The sequence below is a fragment of the Myxine glutinosa genome, chromosome 9 (assembly GCF_964187855.1).
Source record: "Myxine glutinosa chromosome 9, kmMyxGlut1.1, whole genome shotgun sequence".
NCBI lineage: Eukaryota > Metazoa > Chordata > Myxini > Myxiniformes > Myxinidae > Myxine > Myxine glutinosa.
Window position 1 is genome coordinate 56,840,036 of NC_136269.1, and position 21,792 is coordinate 56,861,827.

A 21,792-nucleotide genomic window follows, 5' to 3' on the forward strand; every position below is an offset into this window, starting at 1 on the left:
GTGTGCATAAAGTATTTCCTGAGCCTAGTAGACTGGAATGATCAGCAAATTTGCTTCTCCAGGATACAACACGCTCTTAATCGCTTGCACAATTGGCCGAGGGATGAGGCGAGCAGCTTGCAAAGAGGTTGATATGGAACGACTGGCTTGAAAAGCGATAGCAAACTACTTGCTAATCGTCATAGAATACACCCCAGTTAGATAATGTGGTGTAATCGACATTGGGAAAATGGCGATAAAACCGAAATTGATTTATTTATACGACTTTTATTTATTTAAATTTAATTATACACTTGATGTAGAACACAAATCATCTGTCATAATATTTCCAAAAACCTCCAGTTTTGCAGTATGTACTTCAATTCACATAAAGGTTCGATGGGGTGGTGTATAAGAGTGGTGTTTGGGATTTGCTTCTGGACTACTTCAATTGGGCTAAGCTTTCAGATTTTTTTTATTTTTACGATCGTTAAAATCTTCTTCTTCTTTTTTTAATTGAGGAAACACTGTATGTGGTATCGTGTTCTATGAACTCTCTAGTATTTACTTTGTATAAGTATTTGTTAAAATTCATGAGTTGTGTCGCCAGATGAAATCCGACAGTTTTCCACTGGTTTACAAAATTATTGCTCCACAAAATGGAGCTAGTCACCAGTCGGTACCCAAGTTTGATTCTCAGTTCGACCGTACCACTATTCCCACAATATGCTCAGGTGTAGTGCACCTATTTTTCTCACCTGGAGCGGAAAACAGACTAACAATCACACAACTGAAACACCTGTCCAGCACTCCGATGTATAGATCATCGATGCCTACTGTTAAGACCTGGCCCTTGGGTAGAGGGCTCATGCTACGGCCCATAGCGCCGGAGATCCGAATTGATGCACTCGGGAGGTCAATACATTCCCCGTGTGTGGGTGGTGCCGTTTAAGCAGTTAGATGTGACCGAGCGAAGTTATCAATCTGAATGCTGATGCAACTTTACACCCCCCACTCACGATACACAGTATGCAAATGTATGCCGATCCAGAAATGCAATGCAATTCCAACAGTGGAATGAATGCAAATCCTTTACTCAGAATAAACCAAACAATACAAAAACCCAAGAAAATCCCATGGACATATGGGGATAAAGAGTAAGTAACTAAATAAAGACAGACAGGCGCCAAGACAATACGGACAAGACAAAAGCCCCAACAAATATCCCTATGTAATCCCAAGGGGGGAAGGAGGATGCAAAGTAACAAAATAATATTTGCCAGGGTAAAACAAAAAATTACTAGAACGGCATTCAGTCGAGAGCAGATTCCGCCTGGTGAACAGTTTACGTTTTGTATCCCACTGATAGGCCGGATCTGGATTCGGACCTGAACCAAAATCTAATTGGCTTGTTCTTGTCACCTAACAAACTCGTCCACCAAGTTTATTCATAACTCGTACATAACTCTTTTAAATATCATGTTATATATCGCTTTTCACCCGATCTCCCAATGGTGAAGAATCACTTCAAAATTAAATAATTATTGCAGCCGAATCCATGTTCAGATCTTCACCAAAATCGAAATTATTAGTCCTTTTCACACACACAACCTCGCCACCAAGTTTCATCCAAATCCGTCCATAACTTTATGAGATATCCTGCTATGTATCATTTTTGGCCATATCACTCAATGGTGAAGAATCACTTTAAAAATACTAGCTGGATCTGGATCTTCACCAAAATTGAATCGATTCTTCCTTGTCACACACACAAGCTGTCCAACAAGTTTCATCCAAATCCATCCATAACTTTTTGAGATATCCTGCTATCTGTTGGTTTAAGCCCTATCTCCCAATGGTGAAGAATCACTTAACAAAATAAATAATTCTCATATCCGAATCCATATTCAGATCTTCACCAAAATCGAATCTATTTGTCCTCGTCAGACACACAACCTCTCCACCAAGTTTCGTCCGAATCCGCCCACAACTTTTTGAGATATTTTGTTCACAAACGGACAGACAAACACAAACAGGGGTGAAAACATAACCTCCATCCACCTCCGGTGGCGGAGGTAATAATGAAAAGAGAAAGAGTGGGGTGGGGGGGGGGGGGGAGGGCGGAGGATTCAGGCCTGTATAAGATGACTTCCAGCAGCACAGTCTCAGCCGCAGGTCCCAAAGATAGTGTACTTGCAGTGGTCCAGTCCCAGCCGCAGGCCCCAAAGATGGCGCCACACCACCTTTCTCTTTCTCTCTCTCTCTCTCTCTCTCGGAACGTGTCCTCACGCTCTGGACATGAACCAATGGATCAGAGCAACTCTTCCAACACCAGAAAACAGCACATTGCCTCAGGTTGGTCAAAATGATACTCACCGAGCAGCACACGCTTCTGCTCCCTCCTGTTTTGCTATACGACACCACATGCAGCATGCCCAGATAGGCTCTCTTCAACACCAATTCCACACCCGGCCCTCTGCGCAGACGGTGCCTCCAACTGGCAGCCCTCGGAGGGGATCACTGAACTCCTTCACTGGCCCTCACAGGTTGAGCTCCTCGTTGCAAAACCGGGCGCTCATCTTGCCTCTTTCTTCCGGCCTTCCTCTCTCTGCGACGAGACTCCTTTCTTCTCGACCGCATGCTTCCTCTTCTTTTTCCCCTTTCCTTCACAGACCACTCACTAAGTTCTCACCCATTAAATTATGTAGAAGCCTCGATTGGGGGAATAAGGCAGATAAGGAAGGTCTTTTAACAGAAGAATGAAAATAAAATTGGCAGAAAATAAATAAAAAGGAGCTATTCTGGTTCCCCAGCCGACTCGGCATTCCACCTGAGATACACCTTAACACCCACAGCTACCCATCGTTAGCAAGCAACCAGTCCCACAGAGCATACATTAATTTATTGAGCAATCCTTACGCAAAAAAGCCCCATGAGCTTAACACTACGCATGCACGGGAGAAGAACAACCAACCCATGGTGAATGTAATGCTACAGTAAGTACATAAGTATTTAAATTTAGGTCGTTACCTCCACCACCAAAGGTGGACAGAGATTATATTTTCACCCTTGTCTGTTTGTTACTTGCGAAAATCGAAGGTTTTTCAAGTATATTAGTTGGTCGTGTGCCTTATTAGCCCCTGTTGGACTGGTCCAAAACGGGAGCGTATGGATTGGGTCTCATCCATCCGTCCGCAGCTATATCTCGGACATGTATAGACAGATTTTGTGATCTCATTAAAGATGGCCGACTGGTAGACTGGAGGCCATTTTAGTTGTAAAAAACCCCGATGTTGAACATGTCCTCAACCATTTCTCGGACATCTATGGACAGATTTTGTGATCTCATTAAAGATGGCCGACTGGTAGACTGGAGGCCATTTTAGTTGTAAAAAAAACCCTGATGTTGAACATGTCCTCAACCATTTCTCGGACATGGATTTACAAATCTGGTTCAAACTTGGCACACAGATAAATGGATGATGGCTTACAAATGAATGTCATTTTTTTTTGAGAACAGATCCAAGATGGCCGACTGGCGGCCATTTTGTTACTTAAACGTGTCCCAAACAGTTTCTCGAACATGCATGGACCGATTTTGTTCAAACTTGGCACAATTACAACACATGAGCGTATGCATATGCAGAAGATTTTGTTTTGTATTCAAACTAAAGTAATATAAAGTATAATGTTGTAAATATGGGCTAGTCGTTTAACTCCTTACAGCAAAATTACTAAAACCATGGGGCATATGACATTTTATGTCTTTGTTCTGCCTGTTTGTATGTCAATCACCTACAGGTAAAAAATTTAAACTGATCTTCAGGAAACTTCTCGGAATGGTATAGTTGGGCATAAGCAAGAAGCCTATTGATTTTGAGGTAAAAAGGTCAACATAGGCCAAAGGTCAACTTAACTTTGTCAAATTTCTAAAATCATCAATTTTCATCTGAATGACTTGAAATTTGAAGAGGATTTGCACATCAGGTCTGCAATTTTAACCACCAATCATTTTTGAGGTCAACATAGGCCAAACTTCTATAATCATCAATTTTCATCCAATCGACTTCAAATTCGAACAGGATTTTCATGTCAGGTCACTTAATTCAACCACCAATTATTTTTGCGGACATCAGCCAAAAGGTCAACATAGGCCAAAGGACAACTTATTTTAGGGATTTGTCAAATATCGTGCTATGCACAACATATTTCTTGTTTGTTTGTCTGAGCAGGATATCTCGAAGAGTTGTGGAAGGATTCGGCCGAAATATGGTGGACAGGTTGTGTGTGTGACAAGAACAAGCTGATTTGATTTTGGTTTGGGGCTGAATCCAGATATGACCTATCAGTGGGATACAAAACATAAATTGTTCAGGGTGGTGGAGGTATGTGCTCTACCGAGTGCTGTGCTGTTCTAATTCGATCAGCATTTGCCATTACAATAAATAAGGCACAAGGTCACGCTCGACCGAGTGCCGTGCTGTTCCAGTTCGACCAGCATTTGCCAATACAATAAATAAGCACAAGGACAAACATAATAAAGAGTGTGTGGCAAGGAAAGAGGAAGGAAAAATTCACATATTCAAAGTGTGTGGCCAATATCGCACATTTGGCACAAAATATAGTTCTCCCAACAGCACTCCTGGAGCACGCCAAAAATAAATAAAACCCCAGCTTCAATGTCGAAGACACCCATGAGACATCAACAATTTCATCTTATAAAGGCCAACTCCACATCAACATTGATCTCCTCACAACATAAATGAACACGAGAATTCATAGAACACCTTACCCCACGCAGTCTTGAGAAAGAGAAAGGGTCTTTTAAACTATTGCTTTGCCTTTCCGAGCACGACCTCGATAATCCCCAACGCTGAGAGAACGAGCAGCAAATTTGATTGGTCGAGACAGCGTAAAAAGTTTTTCCAAGTTCTGCTAAAAGGAATGTTTTTGAAAGTGCAAATGAGGCGATTTCTGTTCTACAGTGTTCAAGTATACAATCCAATTGAAATAAAAAAATTTAAAGGATGTATAAAAAAATTTTTTGGAAGATTACTGCCGTTGACGTGTCGTCTTTACACCACCGAGTGCCGTTCTCGTTACATGTGCACTGATGCTGTCTGGGCCTGGATTGACTGAATCAGTCGAGGTTTACCAGAAACCTTTGCATCTTCTCAAGTGGGAAAGACAGTATCCAGGAACAGTTGCGTAAGAGAGGATAGGGTAGACGTAGGGTGTGAGTGGTTGGGTACACAATATTTAGATGCAAATGCAGAATTGAGGTATTCAGTCTTTTCACAAGCAGAGTCAGCTGTGGTGCCATTTGAAGTGAGGGAAGGAATGGAGTGACAGCATACCTTTGTATATGGGGGAACATTGTGGTAATGTTCTGTAAGGTAAGACCTCTGTAAGGTTCTTCTGTATCATTCCCATTGCCCCAATTATCACTGGTACAATTTCAGCGCTCTTCAGCTTCCAGAATCTTTTCACTTCATTCTTGAGGTCTTGGTATTTGGTCATTTTCTTGATTTCTGCAATGTTTAGGCCAAAATCGCTGGGTACTGATACAGTATCTCAATCAGCAATGCTGTCTTTTCCTTTTTGTTCCCGGGTATTATGTGCGGTCACAATGCTTTGTTTTCCATGTTCACGCTGGATGGGATAATGCGGTCATACGTAAGCATTATGTCCTTGATTTCAGTGATTGCTTTTGGTTCACGTTTCCATGCGTTTTGTGGAATGGGGATATTGCAATTTCTGCAGACATGCCAGTGGATTGCTCCACATACCTTGTTGTGCCTTTGGGTGTACATCTGCTCTGACATGAGTTTTTTATATCCAGATAGGAGGTCACTCATGCTTTCTGTTTCTACCTTGCAGAACCGACACTTGTCTAATTGATTCAGTCCTGCCATCTTTTAAAATCCATTGTTGTAGTGTACTTGGTCTTGGGTATTAATAATAATCCATTCTCCGTTCCAGTTGGTGACTTTTTTTTTTTAGCTATTCCAGTGATCATTCTTTGTCTATCCCCAATCTGTCCAACAAATAATCCCCAATCCCCATAATTCATCTATGCAATTCAAATAAAAGCATGAGCAATTTCCTCGGTTTTATTGATATTACAGTTGTGGTTGTTGTTGAAGATCGCATCTGTTGAGGTAATGTGTGTGACGAAAGCCTGCTTTTCTCGGTAAAGATGGCTGACTCGCTGAGTTCTTAAGAGTCTCGACTTTGAGCCACAATCGTACTGTTAAATAGCATCAGCCACAATCCTGCTATCTTTCCGAGGTCGGCAAATGAGTATCAGCTTAGTGTAAACAGGGGGTGCTGCATAAGCAGATCTGCGCTCCCAGCGATGATGCAAACAGCAGCCAAAGGCTGCATTCAAAAAAATAATAATGTGTGTCATTGGCTGCTATCTCCACGTGTGGGGTGGGTTTCAGGATTCATGTGCATGTACAATCACAATCATGCATGTGTAAGTATAATCATGATCCATGTACGTGTGAGTGCCACCGTCACCGGTCATCATCTCTACTCGCAAGTCTCTACTGAACGGAGCCTTCCCTGGTCTCGAAGCACCCATCTTCAATCTAGGAAAGAGCCACGACTCATGGACCAAGCCATCTCCTTATCCGTGCTGTGCCCCCCCCCCTCCACATCCGGGGGTCCACCCGATCTCACCCGGGGATATCCCCACTCGCCCGGAAACGGCACGCTGCTGCCACCGGTTGCCATCTGCACACACGGTCCCACCGTAGGTCTGTCCCATCCGACCATGGTGGGAGGGAGTCGGCAAAAGGGATTCATCCTCGGCGGGAGGGACAAAGCGCACCAAGCTAAGGAAGTCAACAAAGCACACTAAGCTGCACGGCTAAGCTGCGTCCCAAATGCATGCCGATCAGTGCAACATCGGGCACCATGTGCGTGTATGGCCCTCGGCCTCATCAAAGCTGCTGCAGCTGCATGCCTCGGCCACATCGCAAACGCACATCAAACTGCGTGACACCGGGCGCAAACATGCACGGCCCTCTTTCACACCAATGCTGCTGCTTTAGAACGGAGAGCTGCCCGAATGGAGAGTCCAACAGCTGCCAAAGCTGCCCACCGAAGCCCAGCCTCCCCCCTCCCACAATTTGTAAATAAAAGGACATGAAAATAACCTTCATTTCATTTATAATTTAAAGTTTAAAGGATCAGGTTTAGAATCAGTAATTTCATGGCAAGATGTGTGTGTGTGTATATATATATATATATATATATGCACCACCAAAACTGTGAACAAGATCTATCTGCTATATCTAAACCAAAGTCAACAACCAGATGTGATACCTTTTGTTTTCACAGAAGACAGTTAAAGAAGAACCGCCAAGCTTGACAGTTTAATGCCATTTCCAAGCACATCTGCTGCCATCCTATAATGTACTCTTGAGGGCATTGTTCATTCATTTTCTACAGCAACCTCCTACACTCAGTAGTTGCTGCTCATTGCCCAGGGACTATAATCTGAAAGCTCGGGAGACAGGAGCTGGCGATCCTTGGAGTAAGTCGCGGACCTGACGACATTCCACCAGCTGCTCAGAGGAGACAGAGGGTTGTAGCATTTCCACGGCCGCATCAAAATCCTCAGCTCTCACCTCCAGATCACTCTCCTCGGTATCTTTTCCTGTGGGTGAGGGATAATTTTGGTGATACTTTATTGAGGAAAATAACAACAGGTGCTGCGAGCATTTCTGTATATCAACACGGTATTACAATTTAAAACCTATACAAGGATGTAATTAAGTTTTGACTTTCAGTTTGTGAGAAATAGATGGAAAATTACAATTCTGTTCCACCATTAATGTGTCGGAATTATACAAAGTGTCCACAAAGTCTTGTTTGGTTTGGTTGTAATAAAATTTAAAAACCAGAACAAGACTTTCGACGGCCTGTACTTTGGAGAAAGACTAAAATTAGCAAGTTGTTTCTTGAAATCAAAGTTTGGCAAAATATGTCATGTGGAAGGGAATGTGGAGAGAGGGGAGTGAAGGATTAGGGAATCCACAGCTAGACTGTGTTAAGTGCAGTATGGCACATGTGATTTGGGTAGGGTAGATTGCCATGCATCAGGGACCTGTCATCAGAGAGCAAGTCTTTTTGTTTCATGTGATGCTAAGGAGGCAGCATATGTAATTTATAGACAGGATTGTCAGGGTAATATTGTATGCATAAACACTTGTTTGCAGGTGGAGGCATTTGAGGAATTCCAGTCATAAAACAAGGCACACGCTCTGAAAAGACAGTCATGATCTGTCTGACCAGTGTGTACCATCCACGGTGGCGTAATGCGGATCAACATTATTTTTATTTAAGCCTTCCTGTGGGTGGGACGTCCTGGAAGAAGACTCCGCACGGAGTGCCAGAAAAGATGGAGCATTTCCAAGAGAAGACAGACAAATGGAAAAGAAGGAGTGATTTGAGATAGGTCCCAGTTTGAAGAAGAAGCGGGGAGGATCAAGAGCAAGACCAGGAAGAAGAGCTGGGAGAGGAGAGAAAGGTCACATGAGAGCTGCCGGCGTCCAGGAGGACTTCAGTATGAAGAAGTGCATAAAAGCGATCTTGGCGATAGAGTAGAGAATGGAGACTCCATAATTCCCAGGCAAAGACAACGGCGAAGGGGAGCTGAAAGGATGGACACAAGATCTCCCAGGATGCAGGAGAAGAGAAGGAGGGTCACAAGCATGGGCGGACTGGCCATAGGGCATTTGGGCAATGCCCGGTGGGCTGGGACCGCTGAGTAAAAAATGGGCCGCTGGGCTGGATAAAAAAACTGCTGAAAATTTTTTTGTCACGGAAAACTTCTGCCTCCATCCCCGGGGATTCCCCGCTAAATATCAAAAGGTCAAAAGGTCATTATAATTACTAGCAACGGTACCCGCCCTGTAACACGTACCAGAGAAAACAAATCGTTTGCGCAATGGGCTCTCCAATATTCGATGTGTTCACGGTTTGAATTACGTGACGTAACGTTTGTGGCGATGTTTGTGACTTTTGTGTTCAAGGTCGTGTTTGATGTGATGGTGTGAACGTAATTTCGTAATGTTTTTTGGTTTAAATTTCGTAATCGTTTAATGAGCGTAAAAATAATGTTTAATGATCATTAGATGAATGAATGAATGAATGTTATGAATAATGCCATGGTGTCGCGTTGGCAGCAGTGACAAAATAAAAATGTTTGCCAAGAACTTCAAAGAGAGAAAAGGAACTTTTATCAGCAATGTCGTGTATATTATTATGTCAGCATCTCTTAGCTCTTTCACGAGCCTCGATTCAGTATACAAAAAAAAAAAAAAAAAAAAAAAAATTATCCTGAAGTTCTAAGCTGAAGAAGAGGTACAAAATCATTCAATTTTTTTTCCTAAAGAAAAGCGTCCAGTTGATATCACCAATCACGATTTGAAACACGATGGAATAATATTTACCGATATGAACAGTGATGTGGTTTTTTTATTGAAATTCTAAAAATACTGTTTAGATTTTGATGATTTGCGTGTGATATTTAACGGATGTTTATATACTAGGGCATGCCCGTACTATATATATATCTAAAATTATATCCCCCCCTCTATTTACATGAAATGGTTTGGTCCATTCGCAAAGCCAAAGCGAACGGCTTGCGAGTACGGTGACAATCCCCCCCCTCTATTTACATGAAATGGTTTGGTCCAAAGCGAACGGCTTGCGAGTACGGTGACAATCCCCCCCCTCTATTTACATGAAATGGTTTGGTCCAAAGCGAACGGCTTGCGAGTACGGTGACAATCCCCCCCCTCTATTTACATGAAATGGTTTGGTCCAAAGCGAACGGCTTGCGAGTACGGTGACAATCCCCCCCCCTCTATTTACATGAAATGGTTTGGTCCAAAGCGAACGGCTTGCGGAGTTTGGTAAAGAAATCGCCATAGCTCGGTAACTACTTGTCCGATTAATATGAAACCTTGAAAAGGCACATCCTCGGGTCCCCAGCAATATACCTGGCAAGTTTCAAGTATATCGGACCCGTGGTTGTCGAGAAACAGCGGTCACAGACAAACACACAAACACACAAACACACAAACACACAGACACACAGACACACAGAGATTACTGGAATTATAGATAGCCTAGGACGTGCCCGTACGTGGGTGCCCGTTCCTTGCCAAAAAAAAAAAAAAAAATGTCTTCGCCCATGCATGCATGGGCGTGCCCATGGGCCCATGGGCGTGCCCGTAAGTGCGTGATGTGACCGTACAATGAATGTATCGTCCCGACGCCGCAGCTCGGATGGCGCTGCAGTTAATCGGGCCTGTGTCGGCAGAGTTATTATAAACGTGTACTACAATCGATCGTACCTTACAACAATCAACACAGATTGCAACGTCAAATAAATGAATACGCTCTCAAATGTGCCGTCCGAGGCAGCGTCTGCTCGCCACGTTCAGCGTCACTATGACTATCTGTAAGTCCGGAAGTGACGTCCTCATTTGACTGTCCGGAAGGTCGCATATCGCAGTTACGATGAATCGCAAATTAGTTTTAATTAGTTTTAAAACATAGTTTAACGCCAACATAGTTTGCCAACGTGAAATAAATGAATACGCTCTCAAATGTGCCGTCCGAGGCAGAGTCTGTACGCCACGTTCGGCACACGTGATAGCTCGCTGCTCTCTGATTGGTTGAATCGTACCCCTCTATTTACATGAAATGGTTTGGTCCAAAGCGAACGGCTTGCGAGTACGGTGACAATCCCCCCCCTCTATTTACATGAAATGGTTTGGTCCAAAGCGAACGGCTTGCGGAGTTTGGTAAAGAAATCGCCATAGCTCGGTAACTACTTGTCCGATTAATATGAAACCTTGAAAAGGCACATCCTCGGGTCCCCAGCAATATACCTGGCAAGTTTCAAGTATATCGGACCCGTGGTTGTCGAGAAACAGCGGTCACAGACAAACACACAAACACACAAACACACAAACACACAGACACACAGACACACAGAGATTACTGGAATTATAGATAGATGGACCATGTCGTGTTTGAGCTAGTTGCATTCATTAGAAGTTCATCGTAATCAATCGCGCCTCCTAATTGAAGCCCGGCCCTCAGGGCGGGTGCCGTTGGTCGTCATATATAATGGCGACACAACAATTTTTACCGCTTTGCTTTGAAGAACGGGAATGAAGGTGGAGGAGCGTGTTAATATGTCTGGTTGAAGGCTGTGGGCTGTGAGGTGAGGGGGTTTTAAGCCAGATTTTAGTATTACGGCCGCCATATTGGTGCTCACTGTCACTGTGATGCGAAGCGAAAGACGCCTCAGAGCTGGTACATTCACAATCGCTATGTCGTATGTACTCCCGATACGTGTTTCCTTCATTGTAAAAACTACCAAATCAACAGTAAAAAGGATTTTCAGCCGACAGGCCAAGTAAGTTTAGATAGGTCTGCTGACGACTGATCTAGTATTGACAACAATGTCGCGAACTGACTTACGATGCTAATTTTTATTATTATTATGTCAGCATCTGCATCTGTAACCGACAATGGATAAAGCAAACCAGAAGAGAAGAAACGGAGGTGCTGAGAAGGAACGTGTTCGAAAGAAAAAGAAACTGTCAGATAGTGCTTCAAAGTGCAGAAACATTTTGGATCTGTTCAAGAGTACTAATACTGGGCCTGGTGAAGTCAGTGAACACGGGGATAAGGATACTGAATCGGTAGCTGGACCATCAGCAGCTGAATTGGTAGATGATCAATTGGCAGCTGAATCGGCAGAATTAGTGCAAATTGGTGAACACGAACAGGTGCGGTCAGCTGAGGGAGATGTACCTGCTGCAGCTGCTACACTTGCAGAGGAGGGATACCCGTCGATTAACTACTTTAAGAAACCATGTAGAGATGAAGATTGTTTGCTGTTTTGGAATTACCACCCTAATCAAAAAACTGACAACTGAGTGGTCAAGAGGTGTTTCATGCGAAAAGATGGTACAAACAGATGGTGGTTGTCATACAACAAGGACAATCATTCTCTTCACTGTTCAGTGTGCTTGGCGTTTTCCAGCACCTCAGACTGGTCCACGTTCATCGAGGGAATGACTGACTGGCGACATGTACATACACGTGTTGAAGAACATGAACGCTCTTGGTTTCATTTGAGATGCTCTACAGCATACCTGGTAGATCGACAACAGTCCAGCGTTTCTCACCTGCTTGCACGTAGCCATCATGATGAGGTTAGAAAGAGACGACAAGTGATGGAAAGAGTTGTGGATGTGGTCACACTCATTGGTAAGAGAGGACTGAGCTACAGAGGAAGTAAGGAAGAAGCAGCATACCCACTTGACAATGAGGAGATCGACCATGGTACATTTCTGGAAGTTGTAAAACTACTTCAGAAGTATGATTCCTGCACAGCCGATCATCTCTCACGTTGTCCAGAACAGCAAGAAGCAACATGAGAAGGCAAAGAGTTCACGAGGTCGAGGCTCCTTGGTAACTTTGCTGTCTAAAACTACAGTGAATTATGTTATCACAGTTATCCGGGATAAGATACGTCAGTGGATTTCTGAAGAAGTAACAGACATGTTTGCTGTGGAAATTGAGACCACTCAAGACACCTCAAACCAAGACCAGTGCTCTGTTGTTCTTAGATATGTTGATAGCACTGGAACTATCCAAGAAAGATTAGTGAGTGTGGTGAAATGTGAGGAATCTACTGGCGAAGCTTTTGTGCAACTTGTTTCTGAAGTCTTGTTAGGACTGAATCTTGGCCTCAAGAACTGTGTTGGAAACTCAACTGATGGTGCAGCAAACATGCAGGGGTGCTACAAAGGCTTCAGTACTCTGCTATCAAAGGAAGCTCCAATGCAGATCCATGTTTGGTGCCACGCACATGTGTTAAATCTCGTTGTGACCGAAGCTACAAGTGTTCTGGTGACTAGCGCATCACTGTTCTCACTACTGAATAACATTGCAGTATTCTTTCGGGAATCTTATCAGCGAATGAACATCTGGAGTCGACACTCCACTACTGTGAAACGAATGGGAACTATCGGAGAAACTCGATGGTGGTCAAAGGATGCCGCCTTGAAGAAGGTTTTTGGTTCATTCAGCAACCCAACTGGAGTGCTTTTCATGGAAGTTATCACCACTCTTAATGCCATACTAGTTGCTGACCAGATCCAAGCAGCTGTTAAGGCCAAGGTGAAGGGATACATTGCCAGTCTCCTGCAGTTTGAAACAATTCTGACTGCACAAGTATATCTGCAAGTATTCTCCCGCACTACAGCGCTCTCCAAGTATCTACAAACTGTGCAATTGGATCTGCTGACTGTGCACCGGAGGGTGGATGAATTGCTGGAGAATATGCAGATGCTACGGGATGACTTCCAAGCTTGTCATGATGCAGCTGCAAAGTTTGTTCAACTGGCTAATGACCAGCTGGATGAAATGGATGTAAATCTTGTTATGGAAGAGTCCCTTCCTATAAAACGGCAAAGACAGCACAAACGTATTGATGGTGAACTGTCCACAGATGAGGCTACATCAGCTTCTGACCCAGTAAAGAAGTATCGCATTGAAGTGTACAACTGAATAGTGGACACTATTGTGAGCAGCATTGAGCAGCGGTTTGACAGATCAGCAACATCAACATTGTATGCTGATCTCTCACTTCTTCACCCAAGGAACTTTGATCAAGTGCCATTGGGAGCTGTGGAAGAGCTGCATAAACATTTGCTGAGATTTGATGATGGTGTCACTGTGGAACAACTATGAAAAGAACTGCGAAGCCTTGGAGAACAATGGTCAACACTGAAACAATCAGTAGCAGATGCTTATACAGTGCAGGAGGACAGTGAGTCTGAACAGGACAAGAAGACTCTGCCAAGTACATGTAAGTCATGTAAAGCCTGTCCTCTCTGCTGCTACAAGGTCCTCCTCAAGTTGAACCTCTTCACTGATGCCTACAAGAGCATTGGGCTTGCCTACAAGCTGCTGCTAACGCTGCCTGTGTCACAAGTGGCATGTGAACGGTCTTTCTCTGCTTTGAAGATAATCAAAAGCCGTCTGCGAGGTACAATGACACAAGAACATCTTGAGGCGTTCATGTTGATGTCTGTGGAAAAAGGGATCCTGGCCAAACTTGAAATTAAGGATATCATTGATGGTGTGGCTGCCAGAAGCAGCAAACTGCGCATGCACCTACTCTCTTAGACATGACATGTGCTTGTGTTACTGAAAATAAATTTAATTTTTAGTGGATTTTATTTAGTTTTTTTTTTCAAGCATTTCGTCTATTTTCTCAGATAAGCAACATATAAATGAATAATGGGCCGACCTAGGTGAAGGATGCCCGGGCCGGTTTTAAGACCCAGTCCGCTACTGGTCACAAGGGCTGATTCCGGGTGCAAGTCCCGAGGTGCTGATCATCGTTGGCTCACTTCGTCACTGTGGCTTCCAGAACGGCCTGCATCATCGCCTTCCACCCTGCACATTATAGTCAAAAGAAAGTCCTCACCTGCAATTTTAATGTTTGTGTAAGTGTGATCTGTGGTGCCCAGTGTGGATTAGGTTTTATTTATTTATATTTCATCATTGTATACACGATTGCCTGTCCCCATTTTTTCTGTCTGTTGATTTGCATGGTTTGTTATGAACTAATCGTCTCGTCCACCTTTTCCCCCATATTCATAATAAATAAACCCTTAACCCCTATATTCATAATAAATAAACCCTTAACCCCTATATTCATTATAAGTACACCCTTTAAAATTAAAAGGTAAGAAAATGTGTTCGAGGCATCTGCCTCCTGTGCGTGTGCCGTCAATTTTGGATTATTGGGGCAACCTTGGGGACCGGTAAAGAGCAGTAGAAGATAGAAATCGCTTGGCCGTTTCCTGGGACAAAGGATTCTGCCACTGAGGCACGTCACTTTTGTGGGCCTCAGATGTGACAATATATTTATATATAATGTCAAACCTCAACATTTGTGGATCCCACGTGTTCGTGGTTGATAAAACTCACCCTGCTTCTACATTTGTGGCCCTGTGATTCAGGCATTCGCAGTTTTTTTAAGGACATATTAGCAGTTTATCAAGATATTTTTCATTTTCTCTTATGAATCACGAACCGCCGATTATCTATTCCCCCCTCCCCCCCCCCCACCCCCCCTTCTCCCATTGAAACAATACCCCACATTCACAAATTCGACATTCACAGCATTTTCCAAGAACGTCTCCCCCCTTGAATGTCAGGCTCAGACAGTGTGTGTGTGTGTATATATATATATATACACAGGGTGAGTCAAAAGTAGTGCCCGATTTCTATTTATTAACAATTATTTATTATTAACAATATAAACAATATTTATTATTAGCAATTATTATTAAAAAAAACAAAAAAAACACCGTTTAGAGGCCATTTTTCCCTGCAAAGCGGGGGTTGGCCTTTTCGGGGACCGTGGTTGTTGTTGTTTTTTGGTCCCCTTTTTGAAGCAATGTTTTACGGCCGGATGCCCTTCCTGCCGCCAACCCTGTTTGTCGCCTTTTATGACAAACAGGGAATTACCAGTGAACTGGTACTCAATTGAGCCGACCTCGGAAGGATGACAGGCTGAGTCAACCCCCCTGGCGTTAATTCAGCGATCGACCGGGATTTGAACCCAGGATCCTTGGATCCTAAGCTGGCACCCTAGCCGCTAGCCCAACACCCAACACCAGCAATGATTATTAAGAACAACATTATCAACAACAATTATTAACAACAATTATACCCGACAATTATTAACAACATGACATCCCAGAAAGAATCTGATAGCCGAAAAAACAGAAATCGGGCACTACTTTTGACTCACCCTGTATGTATATACAGTCACGTGAAAAAGTAAGTACACCCCATGTAAAGTTTTGACTTTTTCAACATATTTCAACATACAGCAATTTGATCTTCATTTCAGCAATATTGATAGATAAAGGTGATATAATATAACAAATATCATGAAATATTTACATTTTGTAGTCCATTGTATAATTTAAATAAACATAAATGCAAATTTTGCATGTGGAAAAAGTAAGTACACCCTTGGCTCTAATAGGTGGTATTGCCCCCTTTGGCAGAAACAACCTCAAGTAGGCGTTTCTTATAACTGTTTACCAGTCTCTGACATCGACTGGGAGAAATTTTTGCCCACTTCTCCATGCAGAATTCTTTCAGCTGTGCGATGTTTCAGGGGTTTCTTGTATGCACAGCTCGTTTAAAATCCCCCCACAACATCTCAATGGGATTTAGATCCGGGCTTTGACTTGGCCATTCCAGAACCCTCCATTTCTTTCTTTTCAGCCATTCCTTGGTGGATTTACTGGTATGTTTAGGGTCATTGTCATGTTGCAAGGTCCACCTTCGGTTGAGCTTCAACTCTCCGACAGATGGCCTCACATTATCCTCAAGCACCCTCTGGTACAATGAAGAATTCATAGTGGATTCTATGATGGTGAGCTGCCCAGGCCCTGATGCAGCAAAGCTGCCCCAAACCATAATATTTCCACCACCATGCTTTACAGTTGGTGTCAGGTTCTTGTGGTCAAATGCTGTCTTTGGTTTTCGCCAAACATGTCTTCTGGTACTGTGGCCAAATAGCTCTACCTTTGACTCATCTATCCAGAGCACCTTGTTCCAGAAGTGCTGGTCTTTGCCTCGGTGTTCATTGGCAAACTTTAGTCTTGCCCTGATGTTCTTTCTGGACCGCAAAGGTTTCCTCCTGGCACACCTCCCATGTAGATCAAATTTGTGCAGCCTCTTTCTAATGGTAGACTCGTGCACTTTGACATCAACAGTGGCAAGAGCTACCTGTAGGTCCCGTGATGACATTCAGAGGTTCTTAGAGACTTCTTTCAGCATCTTGCAGTCTATGCTCGGGCTGAACTTGCTGGGGCGGCCTGGTCTGAACAAGTTGGCAGTTGTTTGGAATCTTCTATACTTGTAGATGATCTTCCGGACAGTCGAATGATTGATTTCAAATTGTTTGGAGATCTTTTTAAATCCCTTCCCAGACTCTTAGGCATCTATAACCTTCTTTCTGAAGGCCTCAGAGAGCTCTTTTGATCGAGGCATGGTGACGCCACACACTTCACCAACAAAGAGCAAACCAAACTAAATGTCTGAGGTTTAAATAAGACAGGTTCCTCCAAGATCCTCTCTAACGATGTTCTAATCATTTGCACCTGAGCTGGTGCACCTGATTCTAATTTTAGGTATTTGAAGTAGTTATAAATGTAGGGGTGTACTTACTTTTTCCACATGCGAAATTTGCATTTATGTTTATTTAAATTATACAATGGACTACAAAATGTAAATGTTTCATGATATTTGTTATATTATATCACCTTTATCTCTCAATATTGTTGAAATGAAGATCAAATAGCTGTATGTTGAAATATGTTGAAAAAGTCAAAACTTTACATGGGGTGTACTTACTTTTTCACGTGACTGTATATATATACGAAACAGATCCAAAAATATAAAAGTGGGAAACGTCTTTCTTTAAACAGGAAGATCTTCAGGGGGTATATGGCCTTGGCCATCCAACGTGTGACCATGTGTGACGTCACATCGGCAGGATCACCATATCTGGTTTGTGCACCTTAGGAAGCAGTTACACACACACACACACACACACACACACACACACACACACACACACACACACACACACACACACACACACACACACACACACACGCACACACACACACACACACGCACACACATGGGTGGAAAGTCTCTAAAGCTAACTGACCAGGCCTGGCGTTTGACTGAACGTGGCATATTCTAATTGTGGCAATTAAAATAAGGCCAGGGTTTCGGCGATAATGTGCCAACTCTTCGCGGACGACGGTTAAATCTTTAACATCGGTCAACAACCAGTGCTGGTAGATGAGTCTTCCAGATTATAGCACACAGTGATGCCTAGCCCTGCATGCAAAACACCAGGTCGACATTTTATAGCTGGGCCGACATTCAAACCCAAGCTAGCCAGTTCAGAGGTAAATGCATATAACTCTGGGATAACCTCCCAGCACCAAAACATTGAACACATAATACCCAATAAAATTCCAACTGTGATGAGGAAACGAAAGAAAAGCGTGTCACTGAATGTATTCAAAATTCATACATTAACCAAGATCGGAAATGTAATTTTTTTCAAAACTCATTCTATGAAGCTGTTTTATCTCTGAAGTTCAAGAGAACATAGCTTCACTAACGGTAATAAATGTAAATCGTCAGTCTTAACACAATCAAATAATCATTAACGCCGCAGCTGTGCTGCCGTTCATTTTATCAACGCAGTTGCATTCTATTTGGTGCCTGTAGGAAAGCAAATTTATTTCCAATTACATCACTCCATTTACCCAGAATGCCATGAGCAAGCGAGTCATTATTGCAGCTGATGTCGGTGTGCGTGACATGTAGCGCGAATTAAATCCAATTTACGTGCCCTCGGACAGTCAAATCGATACGAACAGAAATTAATAGCACAATGACCTTGCTCGATGAGCGTGACTTTGTGGCGGAAAGCAGCCATCATGGCCATCGAAGCCAAAGAGTACACGTCTGCTCCGGTTAGGCAGGGTGGGCAGCGGGCCACGACAGAAGGAAGATCAACATCCACCGCCAGCTGGAACCTGAGGGAATGCCAGTTTTTACATTAGAATAACAATATATATATATATATATATAAACATTATATATATGTATATATATATATATATATTATATACAGACATGGCCAAAAATATTGGCACCCTTGCACTTTTTTCAAATAACTTACAATTTTCTCGAAAAATACGTTGAAATTGACAAAACTATTTCCTCTCCACAATTCTTTATTTCACTGTTAATATTACAGAACCTTTGTTTTTGATTCAGAACTTAATATATCCTTTTAAATCAGAAAATAAAAAGAAGTGGCATTGACAAAATTATTGACACCCTCGACTTAATATTTGGTATTTGGACAAAATAACTGCAGTCAAGCGCTTCCCTGTAGCCATGAATAAACTTCCTCCACCTCTTTAATAATAATAATAATAATGCATTTATTTTATATAGTGCTTTTCAGGAAGCCCAAAGACGCTTTACTGGCAGTTTGGCCCACTCTTCTTGTGCAAACTGCTCTAGTTCTCCCAGATTTGAAGGGTGCCTTCTCCAAACTGCTGTTTTCAGATCTTCCTACAGGTGTTCAATGGGATTTAGATCTGGTATTATTGCTGGTCACTTCAGAACAGTCCAGCGTTTTGTCTTGAACCATTCCTGGGTGCTTTTTGAAGTGTGTTTGGGGTCATTGTCCTGCTGCAAGATCCATGACCTTCGACGGAGACTCAGCCTTCTGCCACTGGGTTGAACATTGCGCTCCAAAATGCCCTGGTAATCTCCTGATTTCATGATGCCATGCACACATTCAAGGCACCCAGTGCCAGAGGCAGCACAGCAAACCCCAAAACATCACTGAACCTCCTCCATGTTTGACTGTAGGGAAGGTGTTTTTTTCGTTGATGGCTTCATTTTGTTTTCTGTAAACATCGAGATGATGTGCTTTACCAAAAAGCTATAATTTGGTCTCATCTGTCCACAGAAGGATTTTGGCTTGTTAATGTGTGTTTTGGCAAACTCCAGTCAGGCTTTCTTATGTCTCTCTCTCAGCAGTGGGGTGCTCCTTGGTCTCCTACCATAGAACCCCCTTTCATTGAGTTGGCGACGGATGGCGCGAGTTGAAGCTGTCATACATTTTGTCTGAAGGTCAGCTTGGATCTGTTTGGCAGGTGATCGAGGTGCTTTCTCCACCATTCGAACAATCCTTCGCTGCAATCTTCGATCAAGTTTTCTCTTGCGGCCACGTCCAGGGAGGTTGGCTACAGTGCCATGGGCCTTAAACTTCCTGATAACATTGCGTACGGTGGACACAGGAACATCAAGGTCTCTGGGGATGGACTAGTAGCCTTGAGATTGTCCATGTTTGGCTACAATCTTGTGTCTGACCTCCTCAGACAATTCTCTGGTTTTCTTTCTTTTCTCAATGTTCATTGCGGTACACACAGTGACACAAAACAGCAGAATGACTCATTTTCTCTATTCAAACTTGTTGAATGAGTGATTTTTATATTGCAGGCACCTGCAACTCACCACAGGTGAGTTCAATTCCAAAGTAAAGGAGAATTACCTGCTTGAAATCTAATTTTTCCCACAACTTCTAAAAAGTGCTAATAATATTGTCTGGGCCATTTTAGAATTTCTTTGTGGAATAAGCTAAGATTTAGTAATTTTTTCAGCTTTTTTTGTTTGTTCCACTGCAAACCAAAGAAATACATATGTGGATTCCAAAATATATTTTTATTTCAACAATTTTCTGGAAGAAATGGTGCATTATTTCAAAAAAGTACAAGGGTGCCAATATTTTTGGTCACGACTGTATATATAGAATTAGAACAAGAGTTCTGTCACTAAAAATTTTACACTTATAGTTGAGTGCCTTGTTGTAACTGAGAACACAAAACATACTTAGAAGGAAAATATATTCAGCCCTATAATTTGTTCCACAATAGTCATTTAAACTCACCAGTTTGTAGCTCATAATTAAAAAAAAAAAGATGAACATCTTTAATTTGTAATGTTTTTCAAAAGGAGAAGTAGATTTTAAAATTAGATTTTCAGTAGAGTTTCAGTATCTACTTCAAAATTAGATTTTCAGTAGAGTTTCAGTATCTACTTCAAAATTAGATTTTCAGAAAGTAGAAAAACATGGGAGAAGAGTGTTTAACAGATACAAAGTGGAGGGAATGGGGAAACAGAAGGACAACGAGTTGCAGAATAAGGGGACAACAGGCAAGAGTATGAGGTGGTTGTCGGCAGCAGGCCTTTAAATCCTTGACATAAGAGCATACATTACAAGACTCAGGAAGATGGTTCTGCAGGTGAGCACACAGGGGGACAAATTGAGATGTGTGTACGCATTCGACTTGATGTGGTGAGGGGTTGGGCAGACGTGAGAAGGTATACAGAGCAAGAACAGAATAGAGCCGATGAAAAAGCTGCAAAGCCACTAAAGCTAATATTATCAAGATTAAATATAATTTGCACAATTTTAATTATTGAGGAGCAATTCAAAATCAGCAATTTTCCAGTCAATTATGTCAGCAATAATGTCAACTGAGTTTGCCATGAACATTTCAGTTTCATGGCAAACAGTCAAGATTTGCGAGAAAAGTTTCACCTTCGTCATTGCTTAAAGTGCTCATTTCTATCGTTATTATGAGTAAGTGGTTCGTGTCAGCATGAGCGATGCAGGTGTGCCGGTTCATCATTCCCATCCGAATCCGTGACTCTTGATGTTGGGATCCAGATTCAAATCCCATACACAAGGGTGTTTCAAAAGTCTTGGTACTAATTGGATTCCATCTCTATTGAACATTATTGATTGTAATTTTTATTTATTTTTCAGATGTTTTAGGAAGTTTGTGAATTGTCTCCATCAAGTTTCATTAGTCCAGAGTAAATGTGATGCGCAGCACAATGAAGTAAAATGGTAGAATGGTACCTTGAGCCGAAGTCTGTGACAAGACTCAGCAGCTTTATAGCAAACATTTCAAAAGTGAGAGATACAACCAGCAAGAACTGTATTCTTCACAATGACGAGAATTCCAGAAAGAAGGAACTGTTCAAAATCTCAATAAATCAGGGAGAAAGAAGACTGGGCATTCAGAAGAGAACATTGAGGCAGTGAGACAATCTGTCACTCAA

The 21,792-nt window shown here is 42.5% G+C and overlaps 1 protein-coding gene across 3 annotated transcripts in view; it reads right to left on the reverse strand.

The window, feature by feature from the left end:
- Positions 1–6,078: 6,078 nt before the first annotated feature.
- Positions 6,079–21,792, reverse strand: part of PEX6 (peroxisomal biogenesis factor 6) — a 98,062-nt gene continuing 82,348 nt past the window's right edge. For all 3 annotated transcript variants that reach the window (XR_013624531.1, XM_068129103.2, XM_068129104.2), the window contains 2 exons: positions 18,541–18,680; positions 6,079–7,648 (listed from right to left, as the gene is read on the reverse strand). Coding sequence is in view for 2 of the 3 variants with exons in the window: in XM_068129103.2 (XP_067985204.2) it covers positions 7,482–7,648; positions 18,541–18,680 (307 nt within the window). In the remaining variant the exon portion in view is untranslated. The remainder of the gene's footprint in view (positions 7,649–18,540; positions 18,681–21,792) is intronic.